At 35.8% G+C, this 18,662-nt stretch overlaps 1 protein-coding gene across 1 annotated transcript in view; it reads right to left on the bottom strand.

The window, feature by feature from the left end:
• Positions 1 to 18,662, bottom strand: part of GIN1 (gypsy retrotransposon integrase 1) — a 66,486-nt gene that overhangs the window by 28,685 nt on the left and 19,139 nt on the right. Inside the window, 2 exon segments of the mRNA XM_069088119.1 lie at positions 11,799 to 11,992; positions 14,435 to 14,580. Of these exon segments, the coding sequence (XP_068944220.1) occupies positions 11,799 to 11,992; positions 14,435 to 14,580 (340 nt within the window).

Below are 18,662 nucleotides of genomic sequence, written 5' to 3' on the forward strand. Positions count from 1 at the left end.
TGCCTAAAAAAATATATGTGGAGGCCGGGAAGGCGCGGCGGTGGCGTGGCGGACGTAGGCCGGGAAGGCGTGGTGCGGCCAGCAGACGCAGGCCTGGAAGGGGCCTGATCAACTTGGAGGGCAAGTCTACCCACCAACCACAAGGTCCACTACCAGGCCTATCACCAAAGGGCTGGGACTGGAAAGAGCAAGGTAAGAAGCAAATACAGGGGCCCCTGTACTGGTCAGCAAACACTCCTGGGGCTACCACTTCATAGTCCAGAAATCTTTTTTAAAAAAAGCCCCTTTCAGGACCTCCAAAGACGAGGATGACAGAGTGAACCCCACTTGCTCCAAACCCCCCCTCTGACCCTGAAAATATAGCAACTATTGCCCAGGACAAAACCCTCTACAGTAAAGGCTTGGGATCCTAGAGGAACGGCGTGGCTAGGGCCCTGCCTCAAAATGGGTAGAAAGCAGACTACAAAGACAAAGACTCTGGAGTCCTACTATCCTCAGAGGGAGGAACCAACCTCAGAGGGAGACACTGTGGACTCCACACCCACAGCTGAAATTTCAACAGGGAATGGATCCCAAGCACAGAAGGCTCTCCTAGATGAGATCAAAAGGAACTTTGAAAGCAAAATGAGAGAGATAGAAGACAAAATGAATAATTCTCTCAAAACGAAAATAGCAGAGTTCGAAAAACATTATAATGAGGAAAACATCTCTCTAAAAAGAAAAGTGTATGATATGGAAAAGGAGCTTCAAAAATTAACCAAGGAAAATAATTTGCTAAAAACCAGAATTAAACAAATAGAAATAAATAACTCTCTAAGGAACCAAGAATTAGCCAAGCAAAACAACAAAAATGAAAAATTAGAAAAAGAGGTAAAATACCTCAAAGAAAAAATAACTGACCTGGAAAACAGATCCAGGAGAGATAATCTGAAAACCATAGGCCTACCAGAAAATTATGATGAAAAAATGAGCCTGGACAACATTCTCCAAGAGCTCGTTAAGGAAAACTGCCCTGAGATACTAGAACCTGAGGGGAAAATAGAAATCGACAGAATCCACCGGACACCTGCTGTAAGAGATCCCAAACTGAAAAATCCTCGAAATGTTGTGGCCAAACTCCAGAACTACCAGATAAAAGAGAAAATACTTCAAGCGGCCAGAAAGAAACAATTCAAATATCGAGGGTCCACAGTGAGGATTGCACAGGATTTGTCAGCCTCTACACTGAAAGATCGGAGGCAGTGGAATACAATTTTCAGGAAGGCAAAACAGCTCGGATTACAACCAAGGATCACATACCCAGCGAGACTGAGCATATTCTTCCAGGCAAAGAGATGGTCATTCAATGATATAACAGAGTTCCAGACCTTCTTGATAAAAAAGCCAGAACTCAATGGAAAATTCAACCTCCAATTACGAGAAGCAACAGTGACTTAGAAAGGTAAACAAGGAGAACACACACACACACCCTGCTATTTGATAAGAGCAAACTGGTAAGAGACAAGTACTGGGTATGAGTATAAAATACACAAAATGACGATTTAAAAAAAATCTTGTTAAGGGCTACAAAGGGACGGGGTGAAGTGGAAAAGGATAAATTATGCCACTCATAGAGGCATAAAAACTGTATAGAAGAGGAAAAAAAGGGAGGGTGTTAGGAAGCATATGAGCTTTTCCCTCATTGGTTGTGGTACAAGGAGGGATTAACAACCAGTTAAGCATAGGATGCTATAGAGAAGGAACGCAAAAAGAACCATTTTAGAGGGAAAGAGGGGAGGGAGAGGAGCTTCGCATGAGATCTGTTCCTGTCATTCTTTATGCGAAGAAAAAATAGCATACTTCATTAAGTATAACAATATCCTACAGGCAGTAGGAGGGGGAAAGGGTTACAAAAGGGTGGTGGGAGTGGTTTGTAGGGAGGGAAGTAGTAAGGGGAAAAGGGGAAGAAAAGGGAGGGGGGCTGAAAAGGGAACACTGAGGGAGGCGGTGGTCAAAAGGGAAACTATTAAGGGGGGGAAGGAAGAAGGGAGGGAAAATATGAACATTAACAGGGGCAGGAATAGGATGAGGGGAAAGAAACAGATAACAATCATAACTGTAAATGTGAATGGAATGAACTCTCCTATAAAATGGAGACGGATAGCAGAATGGATTAGAAATCATAATCCTACAATATGCTGTTTACAAGAAACACATCTGAAACAGAGGGATACACACAAGGTAAAGGTAAAAGGCTGGAGTAAAATATATCATGCCTCAGCTAAAGTAGAAAAAGCAGGGGTAGCAATCCTTATCTCAGATAAAGCAAATGCAAAAATTGACCTAATTAAAAGAGATAAGGAAGGAAACTATATCCTGTTAAAAGGCACCATCAAGAATGAAGCAATATCACTACTTAACATATATGCACCAAGCGGTGTAGCATCCAAATTCCTAGAGGTAAAGGTAAAGGAATTAGAGGAAGAAATAGATAGCAAAACTATACTAGTGGGAGACCTTAATCTCCCCCTATCTGAACTTGATAAATCCAACCTCAAAATAAACAAGAAAGAAGTTAAGGAGGTGAACAGGATTTTAGAGAGGATAGGTATGATAGATCTCTGGAGAAAACTGAATGGGGATAAAAAGGAATATAGGTATCAATAGATACAGAAAAATCTTTTTGACAAAATGTCATTCACATTAAAAATACTAGAAAGTATAAGAATAAATGGACCTTTCCTTAAAATGATAAGTAGTAATTTATCTAAAACCAAGAGCAAGCATTATCTGTAATAGGGATAAACTTAGTCATTCCAATAATACCAGGGGTGAAGCAAGGATGCCAATTATTAACACTGTATTCAATATTGTACTAGAAATGCTAGATAGCAAAAATATAAGAAAAAATTAAGCAATAACAATAATTGTTATTAATTATTAATTAAGCAATAAAATGATAAAATTAATATTAATAATAAAAAATAAATTTAAAATAAAAGCAATAAAAAAATAAGGAAATAAAACTTTTACTCCACAGATAACTAATGTACTTAGAGAACCCTAAAAACTTAGTTGAGGAAATGAACAACTTTAGTAAAGTGGCAGAATATAAAATAAACCCACATAAATCATTACATTTCCACATTCTAACAAAACCCAGCAAGAAGAGATAGAAAGAGAAATTCCATTTAAAATAATTGCAGACAATATAAATCAATGATGAGTCTATTGCTTATGGGTAGGGCAAGCCAAAATAATAAAAATTACAATTCTACCTATGTTAATTTGCTTATTCGGTGTCATACCTATGAAACTAGCAAATAATTATATTAAGGAGTTAGAAAAAATAACAAAATTCTCCTGGAAAAACAAAAAGTCAAAAATATCATGGGAATAAATGGAAAAAATGTAAAAGAAAGTGGTTTGGCAGTACCATATTTCAAACTATATTATAAATCAGTAATCATCAAAACAATCTAATACTGGCTAAGAATGTGGAACAGTTGGAATAAATTAGATACACAAAATACAGCAGCAAATGACCATAGTAATTCAGTGTTTGATAAACCCAAAGTTCTAGACTCTGGGGACAAGAACTCAATATTTGACAAAAATTTCTGGGAAAACTGGAAAGCAGTTTGACAGAAACTATATGTAGACCAACATGTCACACTGTATACAAAGATAAGATCAAAATGGGCACATAAAAGGGTGAAAATGAAGTAAATTAGAGGAGCATGGAAAATTTTACCTGTCATATCTATGAATAAGGGAAGAACTCCTGACCTAACAAGTGTTAGAGAGGATTATAGAAGGTAAAATGGATAATTTTGACTATATGAAATTAAAAAGCTTTTCCACAAGGAAAAATAATACAGCCAAGATTAAAAGGAAAACAGGAAACAGGAAAAACAAACAAACAAACCAAAAAACAAAACTACAGCATGCTTCTCTGATAAAGGCCTTATTTCTCAAATATATAGGAAAGCGAGCCAAACTTACATAAATAAGAGTCATTCCCCAGATGATAAATGTTCAAAGGATATGAACAAGTAATTTTCAGAAGAAATCAAAATTCATTAATAATCACATTTTAAAAAATGCTCTACATCACTATTGATTAGAGAAATGCAAATCAGAGTACCACCTTACACCTATCAGATTGGCTAATATAACACAGAAAAAAAATAACAAATGATGGAGAAAATTGAGATATTAATGCACTGCCGATGGAGTTGTAAATTGATCTAACAATTCTGGAGAACAATTTGGAACTATGCTCAAAGGGCTATAAAATTATGCTTACCACCCAGCAATACCACTACTAGTTCTGTATCTCAAAGGACATATTTGCACAAAAATATTTATAATAGTTCTTTTTGTGGTGGCATAGAATTGAAAATCTAGTGGATACCCATCAACTGAGGAATGGCTAAACAAGTTTTGGTATACGATTGTGATGAAATACTATTGTGCTATAAAACAGAGATAGGATGATTTCAGAAAAACCTGGGAAGACTTAGATGAACTCATGCAAACTGAAGTGTGCAGAAAGAGAAGAATATTCTATCTAGTAATTACAATATCTAATGATACTCTCATGTGAAAGACTTAGCTACTCCAATCAAGACAATGATATAAGACGATTCCAAAAGGCCCATAATGAAAACTTTTTGAGAGAGAACTGATGTACTCTGAATGTTTTTTTTTTATTCTGAATGAATTTTTTTGCTTTATTTTCTTGGGTATTTTGTCTGTTTTCTTTTGCAATATGGCTAATGTTGAAATATGTTTTATGTGACTTCACATGTTTAATCAATATCAAATTGTTTCCCCTCTCAACGACAGGAATAAAATAAGAGGGAGGAAAGAATTTGGAACTCAAAGTTTTAAAAAATGAATGCTAAAAAATTTTACATTTAATTGGGAAACCTTTAATGCAATAAATAAAATATATTAAAATTTTGTTTTACTACTTATAACCTCAAATATCTTTCCTAATTAAAAAATACTATATTCAAATTCTTTACAAACTGAGCATATATGTTTCTAAATATTCAACTATAATTTTTACCTTAAAAGAAGGTTTTCTAAGAAACTAACTTCTCTTGTATTAAGGATAACAGGATATCTGGCTTCCTTCTCTTCACCATCACATTCTACCTTGTGCTAGACTCTCAACAGAAAAAGAGGGATTCCAAAAATGTTTTGAGAAATGAAAAATCATTGATATAAATATACAGTTAACTTAATTTATGTAAGATATATTAAAAGCTGGCTGTCTCAGCTATTCTTGGTAATATAGTAATTATAATGGACATCAAGGTAGACTCAAGCATTTTGGATCATGAGAAAGGGAGGCAGGACAGGCATGGGCAGGTTCAAAGAACAACTGCTTCAATCATTAGATATTTTATTAAGGACTCACTATTTACCAGGCACTGTGGCAACTGTTGGGGATATAAAAAGAGGCAAACCGCCCTCCCCCCCCCAGCCCATGCCCTCAAGAACCTCTTCAGCTGATGGGGGAGACAACAAACAAATATATGCAAACTATAGGATAAATAAGAAATAATGGAGAAACAGCACTAGAATTAAGAGGGGTTGTAAAAGCCTTCCTATTGTAAATGGGATTTTAGTTGGGACTTGAAGGAAGCCAGGAAAGGGAGTAGGCTGAGACAAGGTGGGAGAACATTCCAGGAATGAGGCAACCACACATAGAGATGGAGTGTCTTATACATGGAATAGCAAGGAGGCCAGTGTTACTGATTCAAAGAATTTGTGGTGGCCAAGTAATAAAGTCTTCCTCTACTCAACTATTTAGGAAAGATGCCCAGTAAAGTGAGCAGCAACAAGTACTTTCACTGAACTGAGGATGAAGCATTCTGGTATTAATAGAGCAGGTCCTCCTTGAAAGATGCCTGTACTGGCCTCAACATGTTGCCTACAGCTTAGACTATACAAGGTTGCTTCCAACCCTCAAGGTAGTTCAGGACAGGGCATAGATTCTAACAAAAAGAAAGCTCACTATAAACCTAACATTTGACCTAAGTGGGTTTTTAGTTGGGACTTAAAGGGAGGTGAACAGTCAGAGAAAGAGAGCACTCCTGGCATAGGGGTTTGCCAGAGAAAATGCTTAGGACTAAAAGATGGAGTGTCTAGTTCACAGAACAGCCAGAAAGCTAGTGTCACTAGATCAATGGGTACATCTCAGGGAGTAAGGTGCAAAAAACCCCAGAAAAGGAGAGGCCAGGTTATAAACAGCTTAGAATGCCAGAGTATTTTGTATTTGCTCCTGGAGGCAACAGGGAGCCACTAGATTTTAATGAGGAAAGAGGTGACATGGTTAGGCCTGTACTTTTAAGAAAATCCCTTTAGTGGCTGAATGGATGTTGAACTTTTCATTTTCACTTTGTATGTCCAGTGCCTAGTACAGGGCCTGACAACATAGTAGGAGCTTAAAAAATGCTTGGTGATTCATTGAAATACTTGCTGAACACATCAAACAAACAAACAAATAAAATAATGAAGTTTCTCTAAGTCTAACATGACCCCCTTCTACAGCAGTCATGGTGACTAGAGGTGGCGAAAAGGAGCCAAGGACGCTAAGAACCCAGTAGGTTTTAATCAGTCTAAAAACATTAAATATGAAATCTTTGTCTCATAACACACTATTACACTAATGTAACCATATCAATAATGGAGGGAAATAGAAGACACAGAAGATAAATGGAAAGCAAGGTCAGAAGTTTCCCATGGAGAAGCACACAAACGCTTCGAAGTATAAGAAATATTGTTTCATTGACTATTTAGTCACTTTGCCTTCAAGTGTCCATGACAAGCAATACCAAAGAGACCACCATGAACATAATTGTGGCTTATGTGTCATACTGTTTAGTGCATAAGAAGTGGAGAAATTCTATGAAGAAGCTGCCTAGATTCTCCAGGTCACATAATCATATGCCTTGATATTCCATGATTTCAATGGGAAGTCAGAGGAAGAAGCCAAAAAAATATACTGGGACACTTCTGAGGTGGCAAAAGAGGGAATGTTAGCCTGGTCTAGTGAAAAATAACTAGAATTGGAGTCAAGAACATGGCCTCAAACCTAGTTACATCACTTTGTACCTGTGTGATCATGGAAAAGATCCTCTACCACCTTATGCTCTAATTTCTCATCTTTAAAATGATAGAGTAAAATGGTACAGAGGAAAGTGATCTGGATTTAGTTAGAGGGCCTGGGTTCAAATCCCGACTCTGCCACTCAACTAGCTCTTTGACCTTGAACAAATCACTTAGAATTTCTCCAAACCCCTTTCTTCATTTGCAAAATAAGAAGGTTAGACTAGATGTTGTCTAAGATCCATTCTTCCTCTAAATCTATGATGCAATGGAAAAAGAAAAATTATAAGCAAAGTAGTTTCCCATCAATTGAGTACAAACTATAGCATAAGAATATAATGAAATGCTATTGCATTGTAAGGAAATATAATTATGAGGACTTCATAAAAATATGGAAAGATTTGTCTGAATTAAGGCATAGCAGTTAGGAGAACAATACACTCAAAGACTAAACTAATGTAAATGATATGGTATTAAAAAGTGCTGAATTCCAAAGAATTATTACAATCTTTGTCCCAGAAAATGATGAACCACAGCTCCTTTCTCTTGACAAAAAGATGGAACACTCTGAATTTATAGATGTGTGTATACACGCACACACACATATATTGTCAGATGTGGTTGATATCAGGTTGTGGTGTAAAAACAAAAGGCATCAGTAAGGCAAAAATGTATTATAAAGTATGATTCAGGATGAAAAAACTAAAGTCTAAGGGCTTACAGATTACTCAGAGCATCTATAGCATTAATATTTTCTTTAAAAAGAAATCATAGACCTAGAGTTGGGGAAAGCAATGCATATTGCAAAATCACAAAAAAACGAAGCTGACACATATATCTTAGTACCCAGGATGGCTTGTTGCTTGGAATAAGGAATATTTTCAAATGAGCTGTCACTGTGCAATTATAAGACTGACTAACCGTTTTTGTTATTCGGTTGTTTCAGTCGTATCTGACTCTCCCATTTGGAGTTTTCTTGGCAAAGACCCTAGAATGGTTTGCCATTTCCTTCTGTAGCTCACCTTAAAGATGAAGAACTGAGGCAGACAGGTTTAAATGACCTGCCCAGGATCACGGAGATAAGTATTTGAGGCTGGAATTGAACTCATGAAGGGGAGTCTGAGAACCAAGCCCAGTGCTCTACCCCCCGCAGTAAAGTTCAGAACCAATACGGATTATAAGGGTAAGAGTCGGAATATATTGTGTACAGTTAAGAGCAACTATAACTTTAATCTTTTAAATAAACTATTGAAGAAAAAAGGGCAAGACAAAAGACATGAACTCAGATAATCACCCATTACTAAAAGAGGTCAAATTGAAATAAAATAATTGCCTCAGGGAAGATACCAAATGAACTCAATAAGACTGCAGACACTTAAATTTCCTTGCTAGCTGGAAAGACAAGGCAGCTAAAAGCAATGGTGATTTAATGTACAAACTTATTTACAAAATATCATGTAGACAGCAGTAGGAAGTTATAGGAATTGATAACCTTATAAAACAGATAAAAGTAATAGAGAAAAAATTAAGCCTGCATAAAATTGGCTCGACTCAATTAAACCAAAAGGGTACCCAAAGTACTAACAGGCTAATTTAAGGACTATAAACAGATAACATAGAACAGATTTATATGTTTTATATTATTTATCATTGTTGATGACAGTTCAACCACAGTATCTTAATATCTAAGTACTAGTATCAGGAAATGGAAATCACATTTTTTTTTTTACCATAAAGTCAGGAAGGGTGATTAAACCTTATCATTGTACTCATGAGAAATCTATATAAAAGGTCTCACAATGTTCAAATCCCTCAGGAAACAATTTTCAAGTTATTGATGATAGGAGAATAGACCAAAAAAGAATAGGAAAAATCAGGTGACCCTGTTACCAAAAATCCAACAGAGTAGATATCAGCAAGTTCTGACACATATAGCTTACTTTGGTCACCTTCATGGAGATGGCCACAATGAAACTACAAGAAATAAAATAAAATAGAGCATTCAAAGACTATGCTTTATAGCTGGTTTTTAGGTGTTGCAGTGGATAGAGTACTGGCTATGGAGTCAGAATGATCTGAGTTCAAATCCTCACAAACATTAGCTATGTTTATAAAAATAATAGTATTTATATATATATATATACACACACATATATAATATAGTATGATATATATATTATATGGTATAATATATGTAATATATAATATAGTATAAAATATATATAATATATAGTATACAAATAACACCTACCTCCCAGGGTTGTTGTAAGGATCAATTAAGTTTGCATATATGTCTATATCTAGATAGACAGATATGTATAGTACTTCATAAACCTTAAAGTCCTATATTAATGCTAGCTATTTATTATTATTGTTGTTGTTTTCCCAATGCTAATGGATTGCAGAAGTGTATTTGACTCAACAAAACAAATTGAAATCTTAAAAACTCTCAACCAATAAGGCATTCCCACACATAGGATCACAGATCTAAAATTTGAAAGGACCTCAGAGGCCATCTAATCCAAGGTTCTCATTTTATAAAGAAATTGCTAGACTTCAAGAAGTGAAAGACTTGCCCAAGATCACACAGCAATAAACACTGGAGGCAGGATCTGAATCCAGGTTCTCTGATTTCACAAGGATATGTTAAAGTGAGACTACAGATGATTACTTAATAGATAAAATCAGAGTGTCAACCTTGTTGCATAACATAGAGATTATCAATAACAAACAAGGCACAAAATGGTAAGATATGTGCTTGTCAAAGGCATCTATCACTGTCACTGAATGAGTTGTTGAGTAACCCAAATTAAAGAAGGGTTCTCTGTGTATAATAAGCTTCACCAGATGCTCATGTTTAGGGCTAACCCCTATGCTTATTATATCAAAACTTGGAAAACTGTAGGAAATTCTAAATGACAGTCAGAGCTACTAAAAAAATTGATTATTAATTATAGAGTTTACAAAAAGTCAGGCATACTGTGAAAAACTAAGTAGAGAAAAAGGAATATTGCCCACTTTTTCAAATGAACATAAATGAAAAGTATATTGAATCAGTACAGTGCACACAGATGACAGATAATGATGATGGATAATGAGCTAAGCCAAGAACAGGAGAGGATGAATGCCATGGATTGCTCCAGGAAAGGTATGCAGTGATGTCAAGGATCCCAAGTCGCTCCCAGACACAAAGATCCAGTAAAGGACAACAACAAACAACAACAAGGTATCAATATTTTCTTGGTGGCTACGAATTACAAGGAACTGCATTTTCTACACAGCAAAACTTCAGGGAACCCAAAAGACAGTGGTATGTGCAAGGGCTGAAGCATATTAATGAAGCACTATGTAGTTATGATGATTCATGAATAAGAAGTACCACAAAAGACATCAGCCAAGAACAAAAGGGCAACAGGAAGAGGTAGGCAAGACAAATAGCCAGGGGGAGGAATGGAAAGACCAAGAAGAAGGCCTCTGGAACATCAGGAGGGTCCCTGAGATGGTGTATGGGAAGTCTTGGACAAGAGTTGCACAGGATGAGGAGTCAATAGATTGCAATCTGTACCAGTGGAGGGAGTACCACCAGTGAGAAATGTTTAAAAATGTTTCATGATATTACTTTGCATATGATGACATATCTTCCTAAATTCCCTTTTGAATTTCCATTGTTATCTTTGTCTTTTCCTGGGAAAGATGGAATAGAAAGAAAAAGTTAGGAACATATGACAGCATCAATAGAGGAAAGTGCCATCCCTAAATGACAAGCTGGGACTCCAAGGTTCAGAGATAATAGATCTGAGACACAATGAATTCTAAACCCATTTAATCTCTGCCATCACACAGGAGTTCATTCATGAAAAGCTAGACCAAAATAGTCTTTTCTATGAATGTAATATTTTACAGTGTAAAAATTTTTATTACACAGACTAATTTTTGCTCATAATTAAACAATGTCATTCTAAATATACCCACTTTACCCTCCCCTCCACCTCTTGCACTGATTTTTCTGGAGATTTCTAGAAAAGAAACAAATATCACCTTTTACATTACAATTTCAACTGGCTCCTTCCTATGTTTCCAGTCTTCATATTCTTTACTACCTTCCACATGATCAAGACCCAGAGTAACTGAACTTTGTATTGTCCCTCCTCTGTGGCACTCTATCTCCTGACTCTGCCTTTTCATGAACTGTCCCTCATACCTAAAAACTTTTCCCCTTCACTTTCACCTCTTGTCTTTCCTGGCCTCCTTCAGGACTTAGCTTAAATGCCACCTTCTACAGAAACCCTTTCCCAGTCACTATGCATTGCTAGTGTCTTTACTAAGAGATTATCTTCCATTTATGCTGTATATATCTTTTCTGTACACCTTTTTGCATGTTCTCTCTTCCACTAAAATGTCAGTTCCTTTTAAGGGCAAGAATTCTTTCTGCCTTTTTTTGTATCCCTAACAATAAGCACAATTCCTGATATATATTGAGTGCTTACAATAAGCACTTGTTGATCGAATGGATTTTGTCTAATTGGAAATGAAAACTATGATTTTAGCAGAAAGACACCCTGCTTCTTGAACTAAAGCAAATGACCTTGATGACAGATAGTCATTATTCAACAATAGTGAATCTGGGCCAAAAACCACCTTTGGAGTGTGCATTACAACAATACTATTTAAATAGTCTAACCCTATAACCATACCCACTGTTTGACATCATTGGTCACAGATGTCCAATAGTAACCAGATTCTACTAGAGTAAGAGTTCTGGATATGCCATGATGAGCCCCAGTATTATTTTCATGGCATTCTCTTAGGACTTTGTTCTTCTCCTCTTCTGAGATAATTACCAAACGATTTTGTTTCTTGTCCTTCCCAACATAGAATAGCTTTTTCTCTAGAAGAAATGATAAAAGATAGAATGTTATTTTTTTTGAAATTTTTTCCTTTATTCTATAACATTTAGCTTAAACTATTTATTTAATTCCCAAATAGTTCTTACAAACTTCCACCTTCAAAGAACAAGAATATTTACTAAGTTGTTTTCAAGATGTATCTAAAATGTTCTTGTTATATATACCAAATGACTAAGAGGAACCTTTCATTTTGTAGTGGTTTAAATAAAATTATTGTTCTCATCAATCACAGATAAAGTGTGAGTGCTTAAAAAAATGGTTTCTATGCTACCTTGAGGTAAATTATTTTTGGAACCAGGAGAAATATGATCCTAAATTTTAAAAAAAGTACTAAAAAGGCTTTTAAAAAATATTCTTCAAATAGATTCAGTTTCAGAATGACTTCAGTTAAGTCAAATTTCAATAAATGAATTCAGTCTCAGAATGACTTCGGTAAGGTAACTCAAACCAAAAAGTCAGTGGTCAGGGTCAGGTTTAGAAAATTAAATACTCTATTTTCTGACTCCATGTATTTTCACTGGCTGTCTCCCATGCCTGGAACTCTCTCCCTCTTCATCTCCTGATTAACTTTTCCCTTCTACAAAGCAGCCATAAGGTACAATGGACTGAGCAGAGGCATGGAGTTAGGAAGACCTGAACTCAAAACTGGCCTCAGACTTCTGTCTGCTTCAGTTTCCTCACTTGTAAAATGTGGATAATGACAACACACATCTCAAAGAATTGTTCTAAGGATAAAATGAGATATCTATAAAACACTGTGCAAACCTTAAAGCACCACACAAAGGCTATTGTTAACATTATGAAGCCTTTCACAGTCCTCTTTAATCTTAGTTCCTTCCCTCTGAGACTATCTCCAACTTTCCCGGTTTATACCTTGTTTACACATAGCCATTTCCATGTCTTCTCCTTATTAGGCTGTGAGCTCTTTCAGAGAAGGTATTGTCTTTCGTTTTTCTCTGCAGTACCAGCACTTAGCATACCACACTGGCACACAATTGCTTAATAAATGCTTGTTAACTCTTAGTTTCTAAAACGTGCTCCTCCTACACTCATCTCCCACTTCCAATAATATTTCACCAGAGGTGAAATTTGTGTAATCAACTTTACAGAAGTCATTCTGAGGAAAAAATTATTTGAAGGAGAAAGAACGTTCCCTAGGGAATCTATCAGGAAAAAGAAATAACTATGTTCATTTTTATCAATGGAGTGCCAGATGTGGGGTGGTACATATACCTTTTGTCTATGTGCATGCAGTCCAAGTTACACTACCAGCCCTCACTATAACTAAGTGCAGACAAAGTAAAACAAGTAACACATTCTTGTTCTCTTTCTTATATATGGCCTATTTCACTGTACATGAACTGAGGGGTTACTGGAAAGGGTGGGCCCAGGGATAAAGGTGTAAGAATGCCCTTGACTTGCTTAGAGGAATTCTTACTCCTATAGCCTTGAGTAAAACTTGCAAACTATTGTTCCTCCTCTGTGGCACTCTATCTGAAAGAATTGTTTTGGCTCAGCAGACCTGCTAAACTATATTGTTTAACTTTTATTCATCTGTCTTCATCTGAAGGGAAACATATTAGAGAAACAAAGAACTACATTCAACTTTTAAGAAATAATCCATGCATTGCTCTTTTCCATGTTATTTTATCCCCAGGAGAAATTTTGGGTTCCTTTTTTGGACTCAGAGTCTGTTAATTTTAAAATGACACATGGAACTTCTCATTAAGGAAACTTCCTCAGCCAATGAAATCTGAATCTGCTTTGTAATTTGTATAGGCTTAAAGAATTGATTGGGAGCACTGACAGTGGCTGTGACTTACCCAAGGTTACAGAGCCCAGAAATGTTTGAGATAGGACTTGACCTCAGGTTTTCTTAACTCCAAAGCTAACTGTATAGCCTAGCCTATCTCTATGTTCTTGCAGCTATTTTAGGAATATCCATTATCAGTGCTTGATATGCATGTACAGTTGGGCAACAGGAAGAAAGATCTACTGGAACAATAAGTCATTCTTCAAATGAAATTTGTTTAATGGCAGTCATCTTAAGAGCAACATTTACATTTTCTTTCTTGTTTGTAATTAAATAAAACTCATGTGAGATGAGTCAACTTTAGTGGCCCCAAACAAGTTTCTCTTTCTAAGTATTTATTGAAGCAATATAGATATGTCAACATCAATTTTACTGAATATATTTCAGTGGGGTGTCAAGATCTCTTTGCAAGAGAATACGGATGCTGAAAGAAAGAGAATGAGAAATACACAGATATTACTTAAAACAATATAGTCAGAAAGAAAACTGGTTTTTTTTTTCTGGTAACAGAAAAAAAATAATTTAAGTAATGTTTACCAGAAATTCTGAGATTCTAAGGCTTTCCCAAAGGTAAAAATTTGGAAAGACAAATTTTATATGTCAACTTTACCTTTAAATTCAAATTTTTTTGCTGCTCTTCTTATTCCACTTCTCTCACTTGGCAGTGTTGTTGGATGATATTCACCCATTCGCTTATAATATGCAATCTGCTTTAGATGAAGACCACCATTTTTGCCACTGCGGACCATTCTTAAACTGAGAGAAAAACATTCAAAGATATAGTTAGTTTGGTTATTATTAGGTCTCCATCCTAGACTTGCTTCTGTTCTAAATTATGTCACTAACATAAGTTTGTAATTTTTATGTGATCTTGAAAATACTTATGAAAAGGTTTTTTTTAATATTAATAGTTTTTAAATTACTTCAATAAATTTATTCCAAGTAAAATACAAAAGAAACTTTTTAAAGTAACAATCTAGAAAAACATTTTGAGATAATTCATATGATAATTAGGCTATCTGACCATCCTATACTTGATGAACACAACTGTATGTGGGCCTTGATTTTGTTAGGAAGTGACTTTCTTCACTCCCAATTTCTTCTCTATCATAAGGAATATGAGAGACATCAAAGTATAACAGAAAGAAAGCTTGGAGTCACAAGAGATCTCAGTTCAAATACACACTCTAATACTTGATTATGCCACTATACGTAAATCACTCAACCTCTCCAATTTTCTTATCTGTAAAAATTGTTGCTCTTGTTTAGTTGTTTAATTGTTCAGTTGTGTCCAACTCTTCATGACATTATCTGTGTATACACACACACACACATCATTTTCCAAACTATAAAGGTCTAACACATGTCAGCTCCTATTATTTTAAGGAACAAACAAGCTACTCTGGCCGAAGAGAGGATCCCAAGCACTTCTTTTAATGACATTGCTTTTTTAAAAATTTTTAATGGTTATACTGTTGTGAAGAAAATAAAAGCTAGACCAAGACCTAGGTTCAAGGTAAATTTAGGTCTGGATTTATTGATCAAACACGCAACTGCCCAGAGTATACATTCAAATCAGGCAGTCCTGAATGAGGGACCACACAATGCTTATAAAGGCAAAAACCACAATTGGGGAGGGAAGCTAGCATAAGCAATGACGTACAGAAGCCAAGAACAGTCATTGGTTGGATCCCACTCAGAGCTAATTTGGGAATCATGGCACAAGGGTACAAGGGCGCTATCTTCCTTGGGACAGGGGTCCCTCCTAGAACAGGGGGGAGGGCACAGGGTGGAGGGCACAGGGGGAGTGGAATTTCCCAGAACAGGCTGGGGTCACAGAACAGGTCAGGATCATGTTCTAGGTGAAGGGTGTGGGGGACCCTGCTTGGTCAGCTTTCTGGGTGGGGACCTAGCTTGGTCAGCTAATTTGAATTCAAAGGTAAAGTTGACATATAAAATTTGTCTTTCCAAAATTTTACCTTTGGGAAAGCCTTAGAATCTCAAACAACAGGGTGGTCTCTTACATGAGATAGACTTGCCCCATGAGCTCTGTACAGACTTGTACCATGACTCTTATACAAAATGCTGCTTCAAGGCTTACTGATTTGGGGAAGTACTAATTCAGGGAAAGATAAGGGGGCAGGGGACCTTGCCTTGGGTGATTCACTTTTACCCAGGTCTATGACTTTAAGTTGTTACAAACGGTTACAGGGTTTAGGATAGAGACTAAGACAAATATAAAGGGGCTTAATGATGGACTCCAAATCAGGTGGCACATGATTTGGGTTAGGGTACAACAATACTTTATCTTCTACTTTTGGAATACTCAAAGTAATTATGACTGCCTCTTCTTATCACTCAAAAATCCCTATCAAGAATGTGGAAAAGAGCCTGTTGAGACTGTAGGGATTGTCAGAAAGAAGTTAAGAGGCTGACACAATGAACCATTGCTGGCAATGGCCCACAGGATGAAGCATTTTAATTAACTTTCCTCCTCAACAGACGTAAGTCCTACTAACATTTCACAATAATTAGCCAACACTTTTCCAAGTCCTCATATAATGCCTTTCTCTCTCTCTCTTTTTTAAATGTGTTAACAATCCCTAATAGGGATTCTAACCTAATTCTAGAACTGGCTTGAAATGGCCTGTAGTGATTATATCGTCAGATATACTATAATTGAGAAAAATAGATGTTCTTATAAAGTGATTTCAATTCCAGTCTTATTACTTCTTAGGAGGTTTCCAATTATCTCTAGAGGTGTTAGAAACTTACTTTAACTTCTCAGAACTAAATTAGTTTTAATTATTTTTAACTTAAAAAGTCAATATGATGGGAAGTGGTTCTGAGGATGAAAACGACTCATAGAAATTGAGCAGAAAAGAAAATTAGCTATCTAATTTTAGACCTTTGTACCATTTTACAGATGAGGAAATTGAGTTCCAGGAAGGTAAAGTGACATGTCCAATTAACAAGCCCAACACAGCTAAGAATAAATCCCAGGTCTCCTGATGTTTAATCTAATGCTTTTTCGGGATGCACCATCTTGCAAATAAGTGAAAGCTCTTCCAAAACAAAACCTTATCTTTTCTCCAAAACCTACCCCTCTTCTGAACATCCTTCTTTCTGCTGAGGGCAACATCATTTTTCTAGTTACCAAAATACACAATTGTCCTTAACTTATCCTTGACTCTTCATTCTCCCTCACCCTACATAACCAACCAGTTTCAAATCTTGTCATTTCTACTTACAAAATCTCTCACATATATCTCTTTCTGCACATATTAACACCACCCTAAATCAAGCAATTTTCACCTCTTGTCTGGACCATTACAATACACTCCTAAGTGATCTTCCTGACTCAAGTCTCTAGTCACACCAAGCCATCCTCAGATGCAAAAGTGATTTTACCAGATCTAAATTATGACAAAAACCACTCCTCTATTAAAAAAAAAATTCCATTGATTCCCTATTGCCTTTGGAATTAAAAAAAAAAAGACTTCTTTCTCTGGCTTTTAAAGCTCTTCACAATCTGACTGCTATCTAGACTCTTCAGTTTATTCAAATACATCTTAACACATGATTACCAGAACTAAATACAATATTCCAGAAAATGTCTGATGAAGAGAGTACAGTAGGATTACCACCTCCCTATTACTGGAAGCTACACCTCTTTTATTTTTATTTTTTTTTAAATAGCATTTTATTTTTTCAATTACATGTAAATATAATTTTACCATTAATTTTTTAAAAACTGAGTTCCAATTTTTTCCCTGCCTCCTCCCTCAAACAAGCAATTTGATACCAGTTATATATGTTCAATCATGTAAAACAAATTTCCTTATTAGTCATGTTGTGAAAGAATAAACAGACCAAAAGGGGGGAAAAGCATACAAAAAAAGAAAGTGAAAATAGTATGTTTCAATCTGCATTCAGATTCCATCAGTTATTTTTCTGGAGATGGAAAGCACTTTGAGCACCATGAGCACTTTATAATTGTCTTAGATCACTGTATAAACTGAGAAGAGCTCAGTTAGTCACAGCTGATCATAACACAATGTTGCTGTTATAGTGTTTTCCTGGTTCTATTTACTTCACTTTGCATCAATTCATGTAAGTCTTAACAAGTCTTTCAGAAACCTGTCTGCTCATCATTTTTCATAGCACAATAGTATTCCATTATATTCATATGCCACAACTGGTTCTGATGACTGAGTCATCCCCTCAACTTCCAATTCTTTGCCACCACAAAAAGAGCAGCTATAAACATTTTTTTTGTACATATAGGCATTTTCATCTTTTTTACAATCTCTTTGAGATAGACCTAGTAGTGGTAATACAGGATCAAAGGTTATGCAAAGTTTTACTGCCCTTTGGCACAGTTCCAAATTGCCCCAAATTGGCTGGATTAGTTCATAACTCTATCAACAGCACATTAGTATCTCAATTTTATATCCTCTCCAATATCCATATCCTCTCCAACATCTACCATTTTCCTTTTCTGTCACAGTTAATCTGATAAGTATGAGGTGATACCTCAGAGTTCTTTTTAATCTGAATTTCTCTAATCAATAGTGATTTTCAGTATTATTTTATTATGACTATAGGTAGCTTTGATTTTTTCACATGAACACTGTCTTTGGCTTTTAAAGTTTTGACCATTTATCAGTTGGGCAATGACTTACAAATTTGATTCAGTTCTCTATATATTTGAGAAATGAGGCATTTATCAGAGATACACACTGTAAAGGAATTTTCCCCAGATTTCTGTTTTCCTTTGAATCTTGGTGGCATTGATTTTGTTTCTGTAAAACCTTTTTAATATAAGCAAAATTATC

The sequence above is a fragment of the Petaurus breviceps genome, unplaced genomic scaffold (genome assembly GCF_028583685.1).
Source record: "Petaurus breviceps papuanus isolate PSGF00001 unplaced genomic scaffold, PetGlider_PUasm1.0 184, whole genome shotgun sequence".
Taxonomy (NCBI): Eukaryota; Metazoa; Chordata; class Mammalia; order Diprotodontia; family Petauridae; genus Petaurus; species Petaurus breviceps.